This window comes from Dendropsophus ebraccatus, chromosome 2 (assembly GCF_027789765.1).
Source record: "Dendropsophus ebraccatus isolate aDenEbr1 chromosome 2, aDenEbr1.pat, whole genome shotgun sequence".
NCBI classification, from domain to species: domain Eukaryota; kingdom Metazoa; phylum Chordata; class Amphibia; order Anura; family Hylidae; genus Dendropsophus; species Dendropsophus ebraccatus.
The window spans coordinates 196,582,870-196,609,455 of record NC_091455.1 but is presented as its reverse complement, the minus strand read 5'-3'; the positions used below and the strand labels follow the sequence as shown (position 1 = coordinate 196,609,455).

General features: G+C 45.2%; 1 protein-coding gene across 1 annotated transcript; it reads left to right on the top strand.

Annotated features, from left to right (window-relative positions):
• Positions 1–3,075: 3,075 nt before the first annotated feature.
• Positions 3,076–26,576, top strand: RAB18 (RAB18, member RAS oncogene family). Its single transcript, XM_069960523.1, has 7 exons — positions 3,076–3,292; positions 14,724–14,779; positions 15,735–15,796; positions 18,296–18,368; positions 18,992–19,110; positions 20,603–20,669; positions 26,300–26,576. The coding sequence occupies exons 1-7, from the start codon at positions 3,225–3,227 to the stop codon at positions 26,470–26,472; spliced, it is 618 nt and encodes a 205-aa protein (XP_069816624.1). The 5' UTR covers positions 3,076–3,224; the 3' UTR covers positions 26,473–26,576.
• The last annotated feature ends 10 nt before the right edge of the window (positions 26,577–26,586 follow it).

Here is a 26,586-nt window from a genome sequence, read left to right as displayed (position 1 = left end):
GTCAAACCATGACCGCTTCATGTAACTATGTCTATGATCTATGAGTCTCTGCTACCCCATATGCAGCCCAGCAACATGACGCTGGGTGCTGATGGTTTTCCAATGCAGTCATGCGCCAATTGTATACATATTTAGTATCACCTTTTCCGTAACCACAACTGTGTATTCTGCATGGTTATATTATAATGTCCAAAGTCAGAAAAGAGAATATATAATAGAATAGGTTAGGTAAGTGTAGCAGTCTGGAGTGAGGGGATCTCAGGGAGGATAGAGGTTATAATGAACAAATGAAGTCATTTCCTGTCACAGGCCGAGTGGTAATAACTCTCTCCCTCTTCATGAGGTAAATACTGCCACAGAGGTATAGAGAGGACTGCACCTAGGTGGTTGGTGATGATGGTACTTGTAGTTCCCCCGGGGGCTTCTATATTAATGCTGCCTGAGGTGATAATGGAGAAGCCCTTGATGGTGATGAGGTGCAGAGAAAATCAGACAACAGGGATTGGAGGCAGTGAGGTGTAACAGTGACTTTTACTCACATAAGAAATATATAACTTGAACAGTTTCCTTATGCTTATTATCTGTCAATATGGTCGACTGCCAGAGATGGGTCACTGTTGTTACAATGGAGATTGATGTATATGGTGGTCCCTTTGTACGCTGGCAGTGAACCACTATCCAATACTTTAGAGTTAAGGCCCTATTCCACGGAACGAATATCGGCCGTATTCGGCAGATATCGGCCGCTACAGACGATTATCGTCCCGTGGAATAGAGTGCAAGGATCAGCCGACATCGTTCATGTCGGCTGATCATTGCAGTCGCTTGTTTTTCAACATGTTGAAAAACAAGCGACTGATACAGCAACGATCTGCTGCAGTCGCTCCGTTGAATAGGAGCGTCGGCAGCAGACGCTGCTGTATCCTATGGGCTGCCCGGACGATCAGCGATCACTCGGGCAGACCCCCGCCGCCCCTCCCGCGTGGAATAGCGGCGGCAGCGAGCGAGGAACGAGGAGCAAACGAGCGCTGAGCGCGCTCATTTGCTCCTCTAGACGGCCCGTGGAATAGGGCCATTACGTGGGTCAGGCCATAAGCCACAACATATCAGAGAAGGAAAAGATCAGGCACTCACCCGTTGACGTGTCAGATTTCTTCTTTATTAATTATAGAAAAGTCATAAAAACGCAGGGAGAGGGAGCATGGCAAGCGGGTCTCAGACCCGCTTGCCATGCTCCCTCTCCCTGCGTTTTTATGACTTTTCTATAATTAATAAAGAAGAAATCTGACACGTCAACGGGTGAGTGCCTGATCTTTTCCTTCTCTGATATGTTCATGGATTATCTTATTATCATTCAGCACCGCACAGACGTGTACTGAAATTGTCTACACTGCTACTACTTGCACAGGAGCTGTAGTGCCGAGTTGTCTCTACAAGTTGGACCATAAGCCACAACGTTTCGGATCCCAGAAGAACTAAGGGCACTTTGAGAAATTATCCCTCAGTATAATGCGGTACCTAGTGAAGTGGATCAGGCTCCCTCTCTGGTCAATAATAGGAATAAGTTATGCTGCGTTTACACGGAACGATTATGGCTCGAATTTTTGCAATAACGATTGCATTTGAGCGATAATCGGATCGTGTAAACACAGCAAACGATCAAGCGATGAGCGAAAAATCGTTCATTTTTATCTTTCAACACGTTCTCCAATCGTCGTTCATCGTTCGCTAAAAATTCGCAGATAGTTTCGTGTAAACAGTCTTTCAAAGATTCACCCTATGTAAAAGATGGGCTTAAGCGATCTTACAAACTATCGCATTAATGATTTTTCTTTCAAATTTTTTTACGATTTTTTAACCCACCCTGCCTCCTTAGAGCCAGTTCACACAGAGTAAAACTGGCTGAAATTCTTTGTGGTGGAATCCCGCCAGCCTCCATGTCATACTGGCAGTCTATGGGAGGCTTGCACGCCTCCTCTCTCAGCTCGGAGGTATTGACATGTCAATTCTTCCGCGCGGAGAGAGGAGGCGCGCAAGCCTCCCATAGGCTGCCAGTATGACACGCTCTTATAATATTAACCCACCAAGAACACTCAGACACCCAGGAGTTGGATATCATTGGCCACAGCAGCCACATATTAACATAACTAGCAATAATAACGCACCCCAGCCGCCCTTCACTGGCTCAGGAGCCCCCATAACACCAAGCAGATGGCAATTACACATTTAAATAAACCCCTCCCTGGGAGCCCACCCAGACAGGAGAACATAATAACCAGCATAACCGGGTGCACATATAAGTTAAGGCCACAAACTTCCTTATGCACCCCTTCCATCACATTTTTGGACCAACCCCAAGGACCCCCGAATCTGCCCAGATCTGCCATGACAGGGCAACCCCGCCCCCCACGCGTGCATGGCATAGCAGTAGCAGAAATGGCTCAGGGACACATATAAGTATGGAAGCAGCACAGGTGCATGGAGATAAAGCAGATAATGTCTCCTAAAGGTCGGGTTACCAAGTCAATAGACAAATAGATAAACAGATAAATAAATAGATAAATAAATAGATAAATGCCCCCATCTATAGGGTAAAAAAAAAAAAAGACTACGGAATGTATGTAAAACTCACTAAACTAACTATTAAAGCTCCCATAGGACGGTGTTTCACGACTGCACATTTACTGGAAGGAGGCAGCTATGGTTTTCTCTAAACCTGGATACATTTACTTCTTTGCCTATTTCCGGCTACAGTCATTCATATATATATATATATATATATATATATATATATATATATATATATATATATATATATATATATATATTACATAACTAGCGATAACTCCTATCTATCTATATATATATATATATATATATATATATATATATATATATATTTATTTATTTATTTATTTATATATGATTCCTATATGTATATATAGGAATCATGCGCCACCTAGCGGCAGACACGAGCACCGCCGTTGTTTCCCGGAAGCGATGACTCCTCCAGGTCGCGGCGCCGTGTCAATGACGCAGCAGCCGGAACGTGAGCGCGCACGTATGTGGAGGGGGGAAGATCCGGAAGAGCGTCGGACGGGGACGCGCCTGTCTCAGCTGTTGTTGTCCGGACTGCTCTGCCTCGGACACGCGCAAAGGGTAAAAAGGGCGGCGGGAGCGCGCAGTGTTGTGCTGCGCAGAGCCGGAGCGGCGGTGGCCCCAGGATGGAGGAAGACATATTGACCACCCTGAAGATCCTGATCATCGGGGAGAGCGGGGTGGGCAAGTCCAGGTAAGGAGAGGAGGCGCTGCTGGCGGGCCCCAATGTGGAGGCGGTAAAGAGGGGGAGACAGGGGCCTATGGGGGCTATGTGCCCATCACTCACTACAGCACTACAAGTCCCACTAAGCACTGACGTTGTATGCTGGGACTTGTAGTGACATAGTGAAATATCATAGCCTAGGAAGGGTTGTAACTAGTAAGAGACCGTGTCACCATGTAATATAGTATGTCCAGGTGACAGGGCAGATATGGTCATGTGACCACATCCAGCCTGTCTGCTATTCACTATAAGACCTCATTCACACATGCGGGTTAGTTGCGTTTTTGCGTCCGTATCACAGATGTACGTCCAGGCCTGAGGTGTTTGCGGTGACAGCTGTCACTTCAGGTCATCGGGGCGGCATCGGCTTCCATAATAATGGCACAAAATAAGTGATTGTGATACCGAGCAAAGGAGAGAGTATATAGGGTGGATATAGAGTCATAGAGTATATAGGGTGTATATAGAGTCCTAGTCGGGGGTCCCAGCTCTGGGATGTATTGAAGTTGTATATTAATGCAGATATAGCAGAGCTGAGTCTGTTGTTTTCTGTATTGTGGTAACTTCACAACTGCGTCATCGTACAAACTTAGCGCTGGTCTGAGTTTTACTATAGCGTCTTCTGTATTTCTTGTCCCAGTCACGTTATAGCGTAAAACCTGGTTTTAAGCCGCCCCTAGACGTGAGATTACTGGTGACCCCCTATGACCTGACTGCTGGTGTGCTTAACACTTTATGGTGGGAGCAGGATTATCAGCCGGCAGACGGAGGGTGGTCTGTCACTATAGACCAGGGATGGGAAACCTTCGGCCCTTCATGCCTGGACAGCCAAAGCTATGCAACAGCTGGAGGGCCGAAGGTTCCCTATCCCTACAAGAGGAAAAATCAAACATCAGGCCTGTCTGTGTATGGGATGGGGGGGGGGGGTATTGCATAAGGATGGCCGTGTGTGGCCGTGGTTTCCACCTCTTCTCTCTGTTCTGAACTCAAAGAAACTGGACCATTATATGTACGGCAGACCGAGAGAGAGCTGGCAGCCAAACAAACAGTCGGCTGACAGCTATTGAAAGTGTCAGACTGGCCTCCCAGAAGGATTATAAGGTCCCTCTATACCCTGATATCATATGGTTACAGAGGTCCATCTGTCTGTTATCTGCCCCAGTCTTAAAGGGGTTATCCAGTGCTACAAAAACATGGCCACTTTTCCCGCTTTTTTTGTCTCCAGATTGGGTGAGGTTTCAAACTCGGTTCCATTGAAGGAAATGGAGCTTAATTTCAAACCACACCTGAACTGGAGACAATTGAGGGGGGAAAAGTGGCCATGTTTTTGTAGCGCTGGATAACCCCTTTAAAGGATGTGGGTTTTTTTTTTTTAACTGATATATTGCTACTGGGGCATATAAAACAAACCTCCTATGCTTACCTCTCCACCCTCCTCCGGTGTCACTTGCTGACTGCAGAGACTCCACTTCCGGGATGAACTTGTCTCAGGAGTGTCACCCGCTCAGCCAATTACTGATTGAGACGGGACAGCTCTATGGCCAGTGATTGGCTGAGCGGGTGTCACTCCTGAGACAAGTTCATCCCAGAAGTGGAGCCTCTGCAGTCAGCAAGTGACACCGGGGGAGGGTAGAGAGGTAAGTATAGGAGGTTTATAGTTTTATATGTACCAGCAAGTACAACAGTATATATAATAAAATACCCCCCTTTAATGGCTGGTATAACAGCAGGGCCCCCTCTCCCGGCTTTTCCTATAGAGACATTGGATGTGTGCCTGTCCTGTTCCCAGCACTGAGCCCTTTATATTTGTATAACAATGTATCACTATGTAACTAGCTTATATAACCTTGTCTTTATGTAATGCCCCCTTGTGTTACACTGTATCCCTATGAGTGACCTCTGCCAGTGGTGATGTGGCAGTACAGACCTGCCGTCCCCTTACCCTGAGTGTCTATGTAACATGCTGTATAATCTGTATTCTGATCTGGCTGCCTTGTGTGTTAGTCATCACATAGTATCTCAGCCGCCATGTGACAGCGATGTCATCCGTACAGCTGTTATATATCATTACTAATAATGATGTCATGTGATCAGAGGCAATGCTACCTGCGAGGACTCCGCACAGTGTATAGAGCGATACTGTCACATTACTATATCAGTCTGATGTAGATTTCTGGCCCAGAACGGAACGATAATCTGGAATCTCACACGGAGAGAAGAGCTCTGTACATTTCTGTGAAACCGCCTGATAATGCGGATTATCTGGTAATCCGGCATCTATCTATGTAACTGATATAATAGTGTAGCAACCAGATCCCCAGATTCCCTGTTCTTCTAGTGCTTACGCTCCTGATCAATCTCTTATAGACTTACTATAGAATCCGTCTTGCAATGAGATGTGTGGAGCATCAAGCCAGGGAGAGAAGCGCTCACCTGCACTCTTCCCCTGGTTTGTTTTAGGGATCGAGAAGGGGGGGGTCCGAATGTTCCAACCTCGACCAATCAGAATATCTGACACGTCAAAAGCTTTTCTAATTGACAAGAATATTTTAAAGTGAACACCTTTTGAAGATCGGCATCTTTCCTGTTCAGCTGATCATCACGAGGGTTGCACTGTGACGTTCTAGTGGCCGTGATCCAGGATGGATTTTGGGTCGTGCTCGCAGCTAAATGCCAGATTGCAACATGCGCTTGTTCACTTTTATTAGTTGCAGCGCAGGACAATGCACCTCTACCCATGCACCTGGTGGTGTAGGCAGTCACGAGTTATGGTGCGTTTACACAGACAGGTTTATCTGACAGATTTTTGAAGCCAAAGCCAGGAGCAGACTATAAACAGAGAACAGGTCATAAAGGAAAGACTGAGATTTCTCCTCTTTTCAAATCCATTCCTGGCTTTGGCTTCCAAAATTGGTCAGATAAATCTCTCTGTGTAAACTCACCATAAGGGTACTATTACGGCCAATTATCGTTCCGTGTAATAAACACAACGATCAGCCGATGACAACGATCATCAGCTGATCGTTGATATAGGTTCAGACCTATAATCGCTGGGCACCAACCGCGCACTGCTACGTGTAATAGCGGTGCGCGGCTGACGATTTGCAAAGTGCATACATTACCTATCCATGGTCCAGGGCTCCTCTTGCGGTCCACTTCTTTCCGGGTCACGCACGCTGCAGCTTCACAGTGGCCAGTCTTACCTGACAGGCCGCTTAGCCAATCAGTGTCAGGAACCGCCGCTGCCAGTCAGGCTGAGCAGCCTGTCAGCTCTGAAGCTGCTGTTCGCGGGACCCAGGAAGAAGGGGACCGCAAGAGGAGCCCTGGACCATGGATGGGTAATGTATGCAGTTTAAGCAAGGGCTGCAAGGACATCGATAATGTCCATGCAGCCCTTGTTAAAAGATTATCAAGCCGTGTAATAGGCCCAGTAAACGAGCGCCGATCTAGCAGATTGGCGCTTGTTTACAGTTATTATCGGGCCCCCGTGGGCCCGTGTAATTCCACCCTAAGAAGTGCAGTTCTTCAGCAGTGGCCTCTACAGGTGAGATGTGGTATCACATTCAAAATAAAGGGGCGACCATGGTCCACAAAGAATAGACTGTGCCTCCCTGGCTTGTTTACTACCAGCTTATAGAGGGGGAGTCCTAAATGCTGTTGTACACTGAGGTAAGGGAGCAATACATAGGGTATGGTATGGGGCCTGTCTCCTGCAGCAGGATGGGGAGAAGAGCTCATCCATGTGCTTCTCCCTGCTCTATCTAGCAATCAGTAAAGATCTGAACACACAGATTTCAACCAATCATGTCATGTCATAAGTTTTTCCAAATGGCAGGGACACATTGGGCAGCCATCTCCATTGTTAGCCAAGTCATGCTATCAGTTCAGCCAACCAATAAATAGTGTGATGTATATGTATAATGTACAAGGTGTAAGGGAGTCGGCAGTCTCCATGGACACGTTTATAAGTCTATAACTGTTAGCATATAAAAGGAGGTGATAATAAGTATTATTACAGAAGAGCCGGCTGCTCGCAGTCACTGGCCTCTTTTATAAGGAGCTTAGTCAGCTGTGAAGTCTCTTGTAGTTTCTATTGTTAATGGCTTCCTATGCTCGTATAATGTGATCCCCCCCGGCTCTAGCCGTCACCATCAGAGAGTCAGTGCAATTTCATTTGACACCTTTGTACTGCATTAAGACGAGGGAAGAGTTCATCGAGAGCCGTCCGTCCTCTCCCGCCACATTTTGTGTATTATTCCAAAGTGCGTTCTATATATAAGTTGTCAGCGCGTCTGTGATGGTGCAACAGTGTGATTATAGTGTAGGGCTGTGACATTCTCCCTGCGCTGATGTCATGTATTGTCCTGGAGAGGAGGAGGAGGGCAGAGACGTGAGGAGATCACACTGCTGTGTCTACAGAGAAAGAGAAGGAACACTGCCGTGTATGTGCTGCTACAGGATTGTGGGGGCCATCAGACATATGTTTAATTTTGGCATAACCCATTTAAAGGAATTGTCCAGGAATATATATATATATATATATATATATATATATATATATATATATATATATATATTTAATTACCCCCCCCCCCCCCCCCCAATTATATGGCTGAGGGTGGTATATAAGTAATAAAAATGTTATACTCTTCTACCCTTATTACCCCCACAGCCGATTCTCCCCTGTAGACACAGTCCCTGCAGGTCCTGCCCCAGAACAGGTCACTGGCCACCGCAGTTTCCCCATCTCATTAAAGGAGAAGTCCGGCGAAAATGTTCATTAAGGTATTGTATTGTCCCCCAAAAGTTATACAAATCACCAATATAGACTTATTACGGGAAATGCACATAAAAGGCTTTTTTTCCCTGCACCTACTACTGCATCAAGACGTCACTTCCTGGATAACATGGTGATGTCACTTCCTGGATAACTTGGTGATGTCACTTCCTGGATAACTTGGTGATGTCACGCCCCGACTCCCAGAGCTGTGCAGGCTGTGGCTGCAGGAGAGGATAATGGCAGAGGGACACTGAGGGACACAGGGCACTGGAGGGACACTGAGCATCCCTCTGCCATCATCCTCTCCAGCAGCCACAGCCCGCACAGCTCTGGGAGTCGGGTCGTGACATCACCATGTTATCCAGGAAGTGACATCACCATGTTATCCAGGAAGTGACATCACCATGTTATCCAGGAAGTGACATCACCATGTTATCCAGTTTTCCACAACGAACACTGCTCCGTTTCCCTTTAGTCCCTGTAAGGTCATATAGCGCCTTTGTATTCCTGTGTATTATACTGGTGAGACGTCCTGATAGGTGTTCTAAGGTGGAAGACCCAGAAGCCTTTGTTGTCATCTCCGCAGCCCATGTGCCGCAGTAAGAGGTTAAATATTCACAGATATGGTTAGAGATATTGCTGATGGGGAAAGAGGGGGGAGTTGAGTTGTAACACACAGAGGACAGGCTGTTCTATGGATGGAATGATCACTATTCTCTAGATGTGTCCCAACCTACATAGACGCCTGTGATATATCCCCACCCTGCAGCTGCACTTGAAGATTCACTTGGATAACAAAGTATATGTTACTCTATTATATGTATGTGTGTATAATAGGGCTGGGCGATATTGGCCTAAATCAATATCACAGTTTATCGTACATGTAGCCACGGTGACGATAATTATGTTGCATCCCTTTTCTAAGCCACACCCCTTATGCAAGCCACACCCACATGGTCAATATTTCGTATCTAAAAGTGGGGAAAAAAGGTAGCTCACTGAGCAGCAACCCGAGGCTATGGGATTTAGTCTATTTCTATTATTATTTTCATTATTAGAGGGTCTCAGCAGAGCCCTGAATGTGTATATACAGGAATACAGCCATATACACTCTACAGAACATGTATACACAGGTATACAGCTATGTACTACAAGACGGGTATATACAGGAATACAGCCGTATACACAGTACAGAACGTGTATACACAAGTATGCCAACATTTGACCATTCAGGCCCCCAAGAGATATATAGTGGTACATGCTTTATCCATATGATGCCCACAGTGTGCCATAATGCCATCCCAGCTGTGCCCTCCATACAGTAATAATGCCATCCCAGCTGTGCCCTCCATACAGTAATAATGCCATCCCAGCTGTGCCCTCCATACAGTAATAATGCCATTCCAGCTGTCACCCCATACAGTAACAATGCCATCCCAGCTGTGCCCCCAAATAGTAGTAATGCTTTTAATTGCAGAGTGAGGTTAGGAGTTATAGAGAGGGGGGCTGGGACGACACTTAACTGTGCTAGGGGGGAGGGCGACCGGCCAGGAGGGCATATGCCACCCTGCCCAGCCGCCCTGGTACTTGTAGTTCCCCCGGGTGGCCCCGTTCTGCTCATACCTGGAGGAGGGAGAGGGGGTGGAGGAGAACGGGAGCGCTCATCCACCGTGCATTGAGAGGTGCAGCATAACGGGCGGTCCGTGGGCAGCGAAGCGATGCTGGGGGGCGCCTACAACTCATCCGCCGAGCCCATCTTATTGTGAGGGGGGGGGGTTGGGGGTGGAGGAGACTAATGGACACACCGGGCGTGGGGGGGGGGGGGCACGAGCAGGAGGACGGGGCCACACATACGCGCCGGTCGGGGGGTCAGGGGTGAGGGGACACATGGACATGCCGGGAAGAGGGGTCAGGGGTGAGGGGACGCATGGACACGCCGGGTGGGGGGGTCAGGAGGACTGGGCCGCACGGACACGCCTGGCGGGGGGACAGGGGTGAGGGGACGCATGGACACGCCGGGAGGGGGGTCAGGAGGACGAACGGATACGCCGGACAGGGGTAAGGGGGATGCAAGGAGGAATCTGACAGGTGGGGGGTGAAAATACTGCAGATATATATGTATTTTCACGGTATACCGCTCAGCCCTAGTGTATAATATCTATCTCAACTTAACATAGAAACATTAGTGTCACTGTCATTTAATATTTTTTTTTCATAGAAATCAATAGTACAGGCGATTTTAAGAAACTTTGTAATTTGGGTTTATTAGCCAAAAAATGCATTTTTATCATGAAAAAGCAGTTTGAAGCTCTCCCCCTGTCTTAATGGTTCTCTATAGAGAGGGGAGGGGTGGAGGGAGATGAGGCACCAAAACAGGACAACAAGGAGTTAATTTACAGCTACATCACCGGCCTTTCTCTTCTGAAGTCAGCACTGACTTCTCTGACCTCTGAATACCGTCTTTCACACAGCTCCCACTGCACAATCCTTTGTTCTCTTTTGATATGTTGCTGCCCATGGTGAGACTAACAAATCCTTCCATACTTGTTCTTATCTATGCAGTCCCCTTCCCCCAGTTCTGAGCTGCTGCTTTCTGCTGAAAACACAAAAAACTGTGTGTGAGCTTTTCTCTGTCTCCCCCTCCTCCCCCCTCTCCCTTCTGAGGCAGCTGATGTAAACAAGTCCCTGGCAGGCTTTATGTGCAACATTGTAGTTTCTATTTATCAAGTATGGAAGGAATTGTTAGTCTCATCACGGACAGCAAAAGTTATGTTTGAGTGGAATACCCCTCTAACATGTATAGATTTCCATTGTGTCCTACAGCAAGAAGTGGTGCTGAAAAGAAGCAAAGTAAAAGCTCTGGGAACTGAATCACACAGTGCCTAATGGAAGAGATTCATCATAGGTGTCTTGGGATACATACATGCATTTTCTATTTGAGCTATGATGGTCCTGATTGCTTCACATTTATCAAAATGGCAAATGCAGCCTGCCAGACCTATTTCTCCTCTATACACCACCACCTTAGCACAGCAAGTAATATATACAGTATATGTGAGATTCCGCACTCATAGTAGACACCTAGCGTAGCTCTTTACTGTCTTGTGTATAGCTAAGTGTCCTGCACACGTGTCACATAGTCATTGTATACATCTTAAGTGGCCACTCTCCTTTAAAGAGGACCTGTCATTTCAGGTGACTTCTCGGGATAAGTTGCCGGTTGTGTGTACATGAGGATTAGCGTCATATCTGGCCATTTTATATATTGTATGTTGCCACATATGACGCTATATGTATATTGTGTTCTCTGTGGTCTATGGTGTCTCCATACAAAGGAGGAGATCCTGCACTTCTCTGCCTGTGGATTTATCATAGAAGCCATTATACAGCTGTAGTGAGCAGTCCAAACTGTGTATAAAGCCTTGGGGTAAGATCTTATCCTTACAAAGCTGTCTCTTCACTGTCTGCCTGTGCACCCAAGAACTCCTCCCTCCGTAGAGTTGCCTGATTTGTAACCTGATCCCTGACATAGCTACAGTAGTAGACCGAGCTGATTTTTCAGAGTGGACAGTTTAGTGAGTAGGGATGATGCTTGAAGCATTTTTTGCCTGATAAGGTATATTACAAATTCTCTTATATTCGCCTTTATGATTGATCTGTGCAAAGCTTGTTAAAAAGGCAGTGTCTGCGGTTAGGGTATATGCACATTGAGTAAATGTGGCGGATAACTCAGCAGGGATTCTGCCGCTTGGCTCTCCGTCCGTCCCATAGACTATTCCATGGTCAGGCAAATTCCGCTGTCCTCCCAAAGAATTGACATATCAGTGCGGATGACGGAATGCGCCTGAGCATAGAATAAAGTCTGTGACAGGCGTAACTAAATTTTTTGGGGGGGGGGGGCGCAACAGAATCCGTGCGGAGTTATCCACCACACTAATTGTACCATTTCTGTCCATAATATAACTTCACCAGTTTGTTGACTCTCGTAGGTTTTGTTTCTAATTTTCAGTTGTCCCTGTGCTAGTGGCTATAGACTTGTTGGTATAATGACTCCCATACACTGCACACACAAAGTCTCCCCTGGGTCTCTATAACACAGCTGTAAAAGCTGCAGCAGCATGGAGGACAATATAGAGCAGCACTGATCAGTGAACACTGTAAATCAAGCCTGGGGCTTGCAGCTGGTCCATTTCCTATAGACTGCTATGGAACCATACTGTATTCCGTTTTCCCTAATAAACTTTATGCTTTCTCTCTAATATTGTAATCACATAGATCATTATTGCATCACACAACAAAGGATTCAATCTATTCCAACAACTCCTCTGTGATGCGTTATTTTTTTCTTTTATCACTGATTGTATTTATCACCCTCACGGACTATGAAGCAGACAGGACCCATATGGTCCCACGCTGGTAATAGATGTCTGTGTCTCCTGGTGCTACAGATGAACACGTCTCGCATATGTCAGCAGCCGGAGTTGACATAAGGGAGTTGCTCTGTGTGGTCAGCAAAGGGTAAACGTCCACAGCTTCTTAAAATTTGAAAATCTTTATTGCGGCATCAAAACATAAAAGAACATTAAAATGTGCGGTACCGCGATGCGGTATCTGCCAATTCGCAGTCAAGGGTAATTCCATTACTTCCAGCAGTACAGGGCGTAACTATCCTATAAAATCTTTCATTAACTGTAACACAAATTATATTGTATATGTAGCATGTTGCAATATGTGCAACGTCCAGTATGTAGGTTCCAGTACACGAAAACTTAAGATCCGTATAGGGGAACACATCACGGACATCAGATCACATTCCCTTGGTAGATCTAGCAGATCGCTATCCGGTTTAGCAAAACACTTTGTAGAGTGTCACTCTGGTAACATCAATAGTCTTCGCATTAGCGCCATAGAAAGGGTTAAACAACCCAGGAGGGGAGGCAATTGGACTTCCCTTCTGCGCAAACGAGAAGCCCTGTGGATTCTCCTATTGGACACCAGATTCCCTAGAGGCCTGAACTATAAATCAGACTTATTGTATATTTACTAAGCCCCTTGGGTTTTTAACTGGTGTTTATTTCTGGGAGTTTTCTTGTTATTTTTCTCTTGTCTTTTTGTTGTTTTTTGTATATATGCTGTAAGCCGATCATGTGATCGATCTGACGAGAGATTTCTCCTCCCTTTGAGAGGCGTGTCCTATCCCTTTCGCATCACATGAGGCAACATAAAAATCTGTCATTCATGCTTTCACCTTGCCATGATTAAGAGGTAGAGCCTCGCAACGCGTCGGCGTTTTTTAAGCTCACTGTTCACTTTTTTGTTTGTTCTTTTATGTTTTGATGCCGCAATAAAGATTTTCAAATTTTAAGAAGCTGTGGACGTTTACCCTTTGCTGATTGCCCTACGGGTTGTGGCCCGCAATATGTTTTTCCCACGTGCTTCAAGACACCACTGCCAACTGAGTTAAACACTACAGCAAGTTTGGTGAGCTGACATTTTTTCCTTGTTCTTTCTTGCTCTGTGTGGGTTTGTTTGTGTTTAGCTTAGTATTATGTTACCCGTCACGCTGTGCTCAGTGTTCAGCCTGGGGTGCCAACAGGTTATGGTGATATTCTTATGGAAAAGGAGCAAGAAATGACAAGGAAAGCACCACTGTCTTAAAAACCAAAAACTGGCTGTATGCTTTCGACTATGTCAGCAGAAACATTGTATTAAATTTTGCTCTCAAAGATGCACTAGGCAGTATTTTTTTTCTTGAAGAAGAATTCATGTCGCAGGGACAGTGTACAGTATGGCATCTTCCGGCCACCAGGGGGAGCCCACCACAGCACACTCATACAGCACAGCAGGGACAGTGTACAGTATGGCATCTTCTGGCCACCAGGGGGAGCTCACCACAGCACACTCATAAAGCACAGCAGGGACAGTGTACGGTAGGGCATCAGGCAACGGGAGACTGCGTGCGGCTCTACATCTGGCGGTAGGGGACAATGAAGATGGTTGCAGGCATTGGGCCTTTTGATGATTTACAGCTGCAGAAGGGAACATTGGGTTTGGCGGCAGGTGACTATTTTCATGTCCTGCATGCAGCTGCTCTGCAATGGACAGTGAAGGTAGGGGACAACTGCGAGGGGCTAAAAAAAAAATCACAGCCGCATGCCTTGGTGTTCTGTTCGGTGGTCATACTTCCAAACTAAAAAAATTTCTAGGTCTTGCTTTCAGGAGAGCCCTTATATTTAGCAATTCAGCAAAACAGTTCTGTGTACAGAATTGTAGAAGTGAGCATGAGTGGCTGCAATTCCCGGCACAGCCAGGTGACCAGGGGGCTCTGTGATGCGGCCACTGTATCCCCTTCACTCCCACAATCCCAGTGGTTGTCCCCCTTCCTGTCATAGAGTGATAGCCTAGTGGTCATTGCTTTATGAGATAGAAACATCTTTTTATCATCTGTTTTGTGATTAGGCCAAAAGACTGGAGATATCTGATAAAATGCATCAAAAGGGAATGTATACAGCATAATGGGATCCCTCATTGTATATACGCTCAGTATGGAGACTAAACATAGTCTTTATAAAGTTTTTCAAGTGTCTTTTTTTTTTTTTTTTTTTTTTTCTTGTTTTCCAGCCTTCTGTTGCGGTTTACAGATGACACGTTTGACCCAGAGCTCGCTGCTACCATTGGTGAGTGGTTTCTTTCAATTGTTACATCCTAGGTTGGGTTTACATCTGTGAAGTGCACTACATTTACTGTATACCCTCAGGACAGTATGTCATTATGTACTGCTGCGTAACTAAGCCTTGCCTATTCAGCTCAGTGGATCTGAACGCTTATTATTTTGTGAGTCTCCGGGGCAGGCGGACATGTTGAGTCCCACAAAATGACCCCATGTGCTGTGAAATGGACTGGAGGGTGCACATTCTGTCTATTCAACTGAATGATCACAGCCCATGCTTGCGGATATATATAATATAATATATATATATTACACATACACACACACACATTCAGAGTGGGCCATAAGTATGTGAAAACATTTGAGGTCGGCTCCAGCACTGATGGCTGTCTACCGCAGCTCCGATGGTATGGACCCGGCCGGTTCTGGGTCTGAGTGGGAACCTGGGATGTGAAGTGCCAGGCCCACTCAGCCAGTTACCGGCACATCATGTCCTAGGTCCCCATTCAGACTAAGAAGTGGCTGGGTCCGCGGGATTGGAGCTGCGGGATACATTGACCAGCACTGGAGCCAGGGAGGTGAGAGCATGTTACTACTTCCATCCTCCCCCTTCCCAGTACTTTGCCAAAAATCGCCCCAGCCTGGAGTTCTCCATTAAAGTGAATGGAGCTGAGTTGCAATTACACTTACTATCTGAGGATAAGAGTGGCGCTTTTATTTAAAAAAAAAAAATTGTTTCCAGAACTCTGGGTCTTCAGCCATTGCAAAACTGCACCTCTGCGGCTGTCAGGGCTTAATGGGAGTTGTAGTTCTGCAACGGCTGCAGACCCACAGGTGCCCTGCTGCATTGCATGACCTGACTTCTCCCTCAGTAATTCACCCGTATAACCATTTACTGTATAGAAGACAGTTCTGTATTATTTCAGATACAACACATTTAATAACAATAATGTATTCCACAGGTGTCGACTTCAAAGTGAAAACCATTTCTGTTGACGGAAACAAAGCAAAACTGGCTATATGGGTACGTAGGAGAACAATGGCTCCTCTGTTATGGGATGTACTAGGAGAGCAGCATATGTAACCACTACAGCAGGCATAACCTCCAGGACGTGTCTAGATGTGCCTGCATGACATAATCTGAAGCCAAGAGCCCCTGCCTGTGCCATTAGTAACATGGTGGGGAGTGTCGGCCGCCATCATGCATATAGTTATCAGATACAGATGAGCGGGGGTGTTGGCACTGCAGGCAGCAGCTAGTAAAGGAGCTGGGTACAATGTGGAAGGAAAGATCTGCGTAGTTGGGTGGGTGACAAGTTCTCCCGTATTCCATGTTGCACACATTGAGTTGAAATTGACCCGCGCTCTTCCACAAAACCATATTCACTATGACGGCCTTTGCTGCAATACGCTAGGCTGCCATGTTGAATATAGAACCGGTTCAGGGACTCAGTGTGTGGCTGAAGATTGAGGCAACCCCTCTGTTACAGCCATAGACTTGATAAAGTAAACCGAAACCGACCGGAAGGGGTCATGTGAGGTAGACAACTCCTTTTTTTCATGTCATTGCATTTTTAGAAGTAGAGAATACACTTTACTGGTGTAGTTTCGTACAAAACTGTCCCATCACCTAAACTTTTCTTAGATGATGGGAAATGCCAAAAAAATAAAAATTTTGCAAATACTTTGCATTAGCAAAATTGCTTCCTTTTGAAGTTTGTCCCCTCGGTCTTGCTGTCATGTTGGCAGCTATTACCTATGATCGCGGCCACCACTATCAGCTTTCATAGCGGTGGCAGAGCAGTGACGGCACTGGTGGTTGGGAGCTGGTAAGTATATTTCCTTATGTCTCTCTCTGACATCCCACATGTTTCATGGCTTGGATTGTCCCTACAGACTTGTGTAATGCCAGAAGGAGACACAGCAGACCCGAGCTCATTTAGCTCAGCGCTGCTGCGTCCTGTCCTTGCCACCCCCCCTACTGCCTACATCATTTGCAGGGATGGATAGGGAGGCAGTACTGTAGTCTCCATCATTTGCATTTGCAGTGATGGATAGGGAAGCAGTACTGTCTGTACCTACATCATTGGTATTGATGGATAGGGAAGCAGTACTGTCTATGCCTACATCATTGGCAGGGAGGGATAGGAAGGCAGTACTGTCTGTGCCTACATCATTGGCAGGGAGGGATAGGAAGGCAGTACTGTCTGCGCCTACATCATTGGCAGGGAGGGATAGGAAGGCAGTACTGTCTGTGCCTACATCATTGGCAGGGAGGGATAGGAAGGCAGTACTGTCTGTGCCTACATCATTGGCAGGGAGGGATAGGGAAGCAGTAATGTCAGTGCCTAGATCATTGTCAGGGAGGGATAGGAAGGCAGTACTGTCTGTGCCTACATCATGGGCAGGGAGGGACAGGAAGGCAGTACTGTCTGTGCCTACATCATTGGCAGGGAGGGATAGGGAGGCAGTACTGTCTGTTCCTACATCATTGGCAGGGAGGGATAGGAAGGCAGTACTGTCTGCGCCTACATCATTGGCAGGGAGGGATAGGAAGGCAGTACTGTCTGTGCCTACATCATTGGCAGGGAGGGATAGGAAGGCAGTAATGTCAGTGCCTAGATCATTGTCAGGGAGGGATAGGAAGGCAGTACTGTCTGTGCCTACATCATGGGCAGGGAGGGACAGGAAGGCAGTACTGTCTGTGCCTACATCATTGGCAGGGAGGGATAGGGAGGCAAGGAAAGGGGATGGAGACAGAGGACAGGGACTTGTGGGCTCTGGATACAAAGCGGTGGCTTTAAAGTGTCAATGTCGTTTTACTTTTTTTTTTTGCAGAAATCCTCTGCCAGTCAGCACTGACCTCTCTGACCTCTGAATAGCGTCTTTCACACAGCTCCCACTGTGTAATCCTTTGTTCTCTGCTGGCGACTAATCTCCCTCCTCGCCCCTCTCCACAGGTTAGACAGGGCTCAACTGATGTAAAAGTCAAGAGGGCAGAAGAGAGGGGGGGGGCCTGGGGAAAGTCTTTTTGAATGCAGATAATGGCAGATTTGCCTAATAAACCCAATTACAAAGTTTCCTAAAATTGCCTGGACTATTGATGTCTGCAAAAAATAAATAAGTAATCAAACAGTGACACTTTAAAGTTGTTTGCATTGGAAAACATGCTTGATGATTCTTCAGGTGTTTTCCTGTCCATAAATTTATATATCGATGATATTTCACCTTAGATTTATTGATCTGTTAACGTGTTTCATGCTTCCCTCTTATGCTTGTCCTCCATTTATAATCTCTTTCTGGATTTGGCTTAAAAGGTGGCACCAGAAACCTTTAAAGTGAACAAAGATTTCAAGATTTTTACAGCATTGTTGATTTTCAGCTATTCCTGTGCAGTTGCTGTTCATCCACTGGGTGGTGCTAGAGTACAACGTAATAGCAAGACTTTTTTTCTATGTCTCTCTTCTACTCTTGTCCTGTATTCACACCAAACACTAATAGAATATTTCTAATGTTTCTGCAGGACACTGCCGGACAGGAACGATTCCGAACATTAACTCCCAGCTACTACAGAGGTGCACAAGGTGTTATATTGGGTAAGAGTGGATATTGTATAGAAATGCTACTATCGCTATCTGCTTAAGCAGTGAATGCCTTCATACTTCGTGGAGCAATGCAGTGACTGGAAATGAATGAAAAAGGAAAAAAAAAAAATCATATGCTATCAGATTACTAGACAATACAAGTACATTGTTTCTGTGTCACACACTTGTCTGGATGTTGTCATCTAGTCAAGTCTGTGATTTAGGAGACTTCTCTAAGAAGCTTAGAGCTGTATGGAAGTCAATGCACTATTTGGTGAGGAGCATACATCATGTAGCCACTTTACTGCCATCTGTACCCTTTTGTCCTGAAATTGTGACACGTTATATTCTGACTTTAATATATATCAGTGGTGCACAACCTCTGGTTCTCTAGGTGATGCAAAACTACAATTCCCATCATGCCTGAAGAGCCAGCGGGTGCATTTGGCTGTCCAGGCATGATAGGAATTGTAGTTTTGCAACAGCTGGAGGCTGCAGGCTGCTCATCTCCGGTCTATATGTTTTTATAGAAACAGACTTGTTTTCCATTATCTATTAAAAACTATATAAAAAAAAGGTTCTTTCTGTATGTCATTTATTATAGTGAAGTGTTTTTATGCTTCTTGTCTTTTCAGTATATGATGTCACAAGAAGAGACACATTTGTAAAGCTGGACAACTGGTTAAATGAGCTGGAGACGTATTGCACAAGAAACGACATAGTAAAAATGTTAGTCGGAAACAAGATAGACAAGGTGAGTGTGGGAGACGTTGTACGTGAGCTGGCAGACAGTGATCCTTGCCAGGCTGTGCTACTCGAATGGCTGATATTACGTTATTAAGGAAACGGCCTGTTTAGTTCCCCAGTCTATGAGTGCGTGGTACATAGAAGCGTACAAGGTCTGTCAGCCATGTAGCGTGGTATCCTAGGGCCACACACAAGTATGATTTTGCTGGTTATGTTGGCAGCACATTGTGTTCTCAGTGATCAATACCACAGTCCTCTAACGCCAGGGAACCTGCGTATCCGTCATAAGCCATTGTCACTGCTTTAGGTTTGTTTCATTCTGTTTCTTCTTTAGAGCAGAACAATACTGTAGATAGAATGCAGACAAGTTATAGCAGCGTTCCATAACTCACAGTGACAATGACCGGCATGTTGCCAGCTCAGTTTTAGAATTTTGCAGAGTATTTATCCTCTATATTTAATCTATGTTTGTTTGTATGTATATGTGTGTGTGTGTGTGTGTGTGTGTATATGTATATGTGTGTATATATATATATATATATATATATATATATATATATATATATATATATATATATATATATATATATATAAAATATATATATATATATATAATAATATTTATAGGGGTACTCTGGCCAGGACCCCTTTCTCTGCAATACCTGGGGAGGGCATGGTCAAGACTATAACACCCAGCTCCATCCCTGATGCCTGCATTCAGACTCTCCAGTCCACCCGCTGCTTGGTCTGGAGACGTGACGTGGCAGACGCGCCATTCAGCGGCTGTAGTGATGCCCTGCCTCTGCTGCTGAATGGTTAAGCCACGTCTCAAGTCCCTTCTCCATATCAGGAGTTGGGTGGACATCAGGGCACCAGAAAGGCAGAATGCAGAAAGTACTGCTAGAGCTGGGGTGGTAAGTGGACGTTATTGTTTTCACCCACTCCCTCCCCTGCATTACCAAACAGAGTCCTGGCCGGAATACCTCTTTAAAACCTTGCACCTAGTAATGTTCAATGATGTCTTGTAATCTTTTAGGTGCGTCTAAGATCGCATTGAGATCAAGAGATTGTTTTGCTCCATTCCCGAACATTTTGCAGTAACTAAAGATACATTGTCCTGCTGAAGGGGGGGGGGGGGGGGAATCTGTACAATGTGCGATCCACATGAATGTGACATCCCAAGGTTTCCAGCAGAACATGGTGCTGAGCATCACTCTGCCCCCATCAGCTTTGTCTTCTTCCCATTATGCTTCCTCAGATGAGCGATGCACATGCACCCGCCCTTTCCCATTACGTAAAAGACGTAAAATGTGGTTCCTCAGACGACGCTGCCGCCTTCCATTATTCCATGGCCTACGATTTTAGATCGGGAAAACCTGTCTGGTCTTTAAAATTAATTTCTTATGAGCTTCACCATGTGCAAAGCAAAGAACCCATTTATTACATGTATCCTGATCCTGATATTTGTCTGTATTGATGGAAATTTTTTCCTTTTGCAGGATAACCGAGAAGTGGACAGGAATGAGGGTCTCAAGTTTGCACGAAAACACTCGATGCTGTTCATAGGTATGAGACATTCGAACTGTCTGCTGTTTTGAACCAGTTACAATCCTTCCCAACCATAGCGATAAGCAACTGCATTGTATGGTAAAGCTTAAATTTATTCAGTGTTAGAGGTGAGTGCAGCGTCTAATCATTCAGCATTTGATTACCAGTGGATGCTGCCTTAAGGCTGCCTGGGAAACCTGGGTACGGCCATAGGCCATAGGCTGTATCCATGTTTTTCAGGACTCCTTAGGGCTGCATCCAACTTCAGTCATTGATAATCTAATGCAGAGAGTTCAGGTTCTGACAAATCTAAGTATGCAGTAGTGTATGTCACCACCTACAGGAGCAGCCAGAATGGAGATTTCTGCTATTGTTCAGTCAAATGACACGTTACACAGTGTAGTGTGCTGCCATTGATGTTGGTGGCCGCTACATCTGTAAATGATATTGCCCTGTCTGGTATTGTCTGAACTAGGAAAATAATAACTCTATGTATTTTGCATGATGAATATTATAAAAAAAGTATCCCAAATAAAACATTGATTATAAAGTAGTGTATACCCCATAATTGCACCAGGAAAAATGCCAAAAAAAGATAGTAAGTTAGAATATTCAGAGGTTTTGTTAGAATTTTTATATTTAAGACTGTAGATTTGATTATGCTATATATAATATATATATATATATATATATATATATATATATATATATATATATATATATATATATATATATATATATATTAAAGGAGCGCTCTGAGCATAATATAAAATATTTTTTGTTTTTTTTTGGGGGGGGGGGGCGCTAAGGGAACATAATAAAGAAGCTATACTTACCTGTCCCTGTGCCACTGCACCACTCATAATCTCCCGGTCCTGTGACATCACGGCCTGGCTCTGAGATGCCCACTCAGCCAATCAGTGACTGAGAGAGGACACCCCTGCAGTCAGTGACTAGCTGAGCAGGTAGTTCCTCCTGGCTCGTGATGACAGGAGACTGAAATTGAGTTAATGGCGCTCTGCTGTGGGGGCACGGAGACAGGCAAGTATGGCTTCTTTATTATGTTCACCCTGCCTGCCCTGAGTTTTTACTTTTCAATGGAGTTCTCCATTAACTGCTGAGTAAATGCTGTAGAATATAATTGCCCGGCATACGGTGCTGGTTGTTTGCGCTTATTACATGTGATGTTATTGGTCGGGGTTCTACAGAAACCTATGAGCAGTTTGGACCGGTCGGGCTTTACTGTTCCACCCGTCTGCTTCCTCCCTCTTTTTCCACTGATCTTGGACTCTAAAACCTTTAAGACCTAGAAGAGACAGGAAACGGTCTTTTTCCGATCTTTTGTACCCGTCTGACTCCATTTGATCTCCTTTTATTCTTTATGTAACCACATCTTAGAGAGAAGCAATGTGGTATTGATTGTGTTTGTACAACATGCAAATAACCAGTTACATGTATCACTGCCTACAGCTCCTCCAAGACTTCGCTCGGATCGTTCACCATAATAGATTTGACACATTGTAACTTCACCTGTTCCAAAATCGGAATCATTTCCGGACCGTCTGATATCCTTTGCCCCCGAGCTGTATTGGCCGGCTGGCTGGATGTCTCTGCACCGAGTTAGGCTGATGACTATTACTTGCGCTGTACGGCTCGCTCCTCTCTTGTGGTGTTCACTCTTATTGGTCAATAGCTGGGATTCATTTCCTATGACTAATGCAATGGTTTGTCTTCTGTACGTGCTGTAAAGTCTTTTTGTTGAACTCTGTTGGCAGTGGTCTTTGTTCTCTTACGATAACCTGGACTGTCATATAGACTGGTGGTTGGCACTGCAGCCTCGCAGCTCGGAGGCCTTTGGTTGGAATCTGAGCTGGGCAGCCTCTGCACCAAGTTGGCACCATCTAGCTGTTTTTGTAGAATTACTCCAGGTACTCTGGTTTCCTCCCTCAGTCTAGATATGTGCTTTGGGTATAGTTAATACCTGCCTAATGCTAGGAAAGTGAGACACAGAAAGGGTTTGGGTGCTGTTATGGAACACGATACAATACGCCAGTTTTCCAAAGCCCATTTGTTATCCTAAAGGGGTTGTCCGGTCCTAACCGAAAATTAAAGTGAATGTACCACTATAACTACTCAATTTAGAGTTCTTTACATCACCTGATCAGTGCTGCAGCACATATTCGTACAATGCCGTCCGTTCTTTCCATCGCAGCCTGATTCCTGAGATCTTCTCCTCTGGTTTGTACTTATGTAGATGTCTGGTTTTGTGCACTGGAGGCAAGCCCAGCGGTCCTAGTGCTCAGAGATCTCCTCCCCGGAGTGATGCGCCACCTATAAAATCAAGTCTGTCCCCAGCCTGGTGCATCACTGAGAGGAGGAGATATAGGGGCAATTGGCTCGTCTCCAGTAAGCTAAACCAGACATTTGCATTGGTACAAACCAGAGGAGATCTCAGGAACTGAATGATGGAAGGAACAGACAGTTTAAAGGGTTTATCCACCGTTAGAAAAACATGGCCATTTTTTCCCAGAGACAGCACCACTCTTCTCTCCAGTTTGGGTGCAGGTTTTGCTACTCTGTTCTATTGAAGTGAATGGAGCTTAATGGCAAACCACACCTGAACTGGAAACGAGCGGTGCTGTCTGTGAAAGAACGTAAAAGCAAAAGCTTTAAAAGCAAACAGATTTTGAGAATAGTGAGCCATATTTATAAAGTGAATGCAAGCGATCATTAAGCGAGCAACAATCCTTTAAAGTGATAGGCGTTTAGACGATAAGATATATCACTACTACTATCCTATACTATATCCTATCCTATACTTTATACACCAAACTTATTTAGTAAGAGCCTTGCAGTAATGTGGGGAGGGATGCAGCAGCTATATACTGTCGTAGTACCCAGTTCCTGAGGTCAGACTATAAACCGCCCTGTCCAGCATCCACTTTAATACTTTATTCAGGTGCGGCTGCCAAGAATCATACAGCTTGACCCCTGGAACGCGGAGCAGTAAATTTTAATGATACCTAATGTGTTTTCTTTTGATTATCAAGTGCGGCGCTGCGGGATTCAGGACCTGTCATTGCCATTCGGTTTAATCTAGATTTAGTAAAAAGTCAGCATAACGCCTGCCGAAGCGAACGAGATCTGAAGATTTACACCCGATCGGTTTCTGGCGATTTCCTTATAGAGGGCTTTTACCTCTATATATGTCATTCCACCACTTAATGATTCAGGTTTAATGAACTCGGGCTAATGATTTTACATAATGGAGATTGTATTCGTGTTATTGTACCGCATAGTGAATGGATTAGGTTTTTACCTTTTATGACCCGTGCAGGTGATCACGTGTTCAGGCGCTGGTATCGGGTTTGGGAAAGGTTCTCTGTAGATTATAAGTGAAAATCTGCATTGCGGTTTGATGTTGGCAGAAGACTGAGGGGACGTTTAGCAAAATGCAGCCCAGGTATACAGCATGGGAATAGGGCAGATTTAACCCTTTTCCGTGACGTATGCCAGCCATATCCCCCACTCGCTTGATGGGTGGGGGGGGGGGTGTTAAGGCTGGGAGGAGGCATCCCTAATTTATCATGATTTGCACTTGCTCACAGGCGTAAATCATGGCACAAATCTACACCTGCTCCAGAGATATGTTGTGCCGCGCCTGCGTCAGGGCCAGCTGGATTTACTACAAGGTGTGCGCCCTCTAATTAATAAGTCTAGGAAACTGGGGACGGAGCGTTATTCTAGACTGGCATACTTGTGCGCCTCTCTTGATAAATGTTTAATGGTAGATAACTGGGGTTGAAAAGCACTATATTGTTATCCATATTCTTCTTCCGTTTCTTCTTCTTCATCCGTTTCTTCCAGCCATTTTCTGCGCGTAATACAGCCCGAATCGATTTGCGCACAGACTTCTTTAAAACTGCGTTTCGAAGCCCTCGGCGGTGTGAGGTGTGCTATAAATTTTTCGTTTTTAAGAAATTTACGTTTAAAGACCCCGAATTTCCCATAGAAAATAATGGCCCATTGGAAATAATGGCCACACTGTAACCGCTAACAGCCAATCACAGCACACATTCAAATAGCTGAGATATAGCAGCCAATAGGAACTCTAAGGTCTCATCAGGCAATGTATCACACCATCCACAGTCACATGTCCACTATTGGCCAATCGAAGATGTAATATATGGAAGGTCCTTAACGATTTTGTCTCACTGACATGAGTAAGATTGTCATGGTAACCGAGCAATGATCTTTACCATTATAAGTCCCCATGTCGCTCTTAAAGGGACCCAAGTCGCTCTTAAAGGGACGAGACCCAAGTCGCTCTTAAAGGGACGGGACCCATGGTTAAAGTTTCTCTTAAAGGGAAGTCGCTCTTAAAGGGGCGCTCTTTTCAAGCACTGTGTATTTTCCTGGAAATGCAAATCTAGTTCCTATTGTCATGTATTCACCAGCTCAGTTCTTCTTTGGGATCCCAATGTTAAAACGGGTGGAGGATGTAATTGAATTGTATTGTAATAGGACTGTCCAATATCTGAAGATCAGTATTTTTCTATTTTGTCTAGAAAAAGGAGCTCTGAATCCCTGGAAGCACTTGGAAAGCTTTACTGCTGTTTCTAGACCGAGCAAATTGACTGCTGATGCTTGAGATTTGACTTTATATTGTAGATTTACTTAAAGGAGAAGCTCCACGAAGGCTAAAATCAGCAGGCAGGTGGGGGTGAAAACAATAAACATGTAAAAACAGAGTCCCGATGCCGACTGCCAAATGACATCTCCAGTTGGAAATTCTTCCAGCAGCGATGCCACGCCCCAGTTGAGTGATTGCCCGCTCAGCCAGTCAGTGACTGGGCCAGTGTCCACCCCAGTCAGTAATTGGCTGAGCGGGCAATCGCTGAGCAGTTGTCGTGATGTTGCAGCTGAAAGAGCTGCAGGCCCCCAGAGTGGCGCTACAAGGCTCGGAGGAGTGATTAACATGTTCATAATTTTCACCCCCACCTGCCTGCTGATTTTAGTCTTAGGGTCCTATTACACAGAACGATAATCGTTAGTTACGATCGTTACTATGATCGTTTATTCCTTCTGATCCCAGCAAAACAATGAACAATGTGCAATTACACTGAACGATTAGTGAACCAATACGGAACTTGAGCGAACGAATGTGGAATTACAGCGAACGATTAACGATAATTTTCAGTTCAGATCTAAATCAACCACATACGAACGATTTTTCAATCGTTGCCTGCAATTACACAGAACGATTATCGTTTAAATTCGAATGATTTAACGATTTTTCGCACGATAATCGCCCCGTGTAATAGGGCCCTTAGCGGAACTTCTCCTTTAAATTGCCAAATCACTGGATTTGTTCTGTCTAGAAGCAGTTCTGCTTTCCAGTGCTTCCAGGGATTTTGAGCTTCCCTTACTAGACAGAACTAATCAAGTGGAGTTCAATCACATCAGACTTATCCAAGGAATCTTAAGGTGGAGCTCCTCTTCCTAGACAGAACCAACCGACTGCTTTCTAATCTCATAAAGCTCAGTTATATACACCATATAATGTTGGATCCTATATAATATTTTCAGATTTATCCCATGGATTTATCCCTTCGCCATCACTGACTTATGTCTTCTGTCTATTCCAGAGGCCAGTGCGAAGACCAGAGACGGAGTTCAGTGTGCCTTCGAAGAACTTGTGGAAAAGATAATACAGACTCCAGGACTATGGGAGAGCGAGTCCAACAACCGAGGCGTCAGATTGTCGAACGAAGAAGGCGGCAGGGGAGGAACTTGTGGCGGCTACTGCTCCATGCTATAAAATAGTTGCCGTTCTCTCGCTCTCCTCCTGATCCGCATATAGTCATACCAGTTTCCTGTATATAAGATCACTTACAGTTAATATAGGGACCTTACCAGTTTGCACATATTTGTT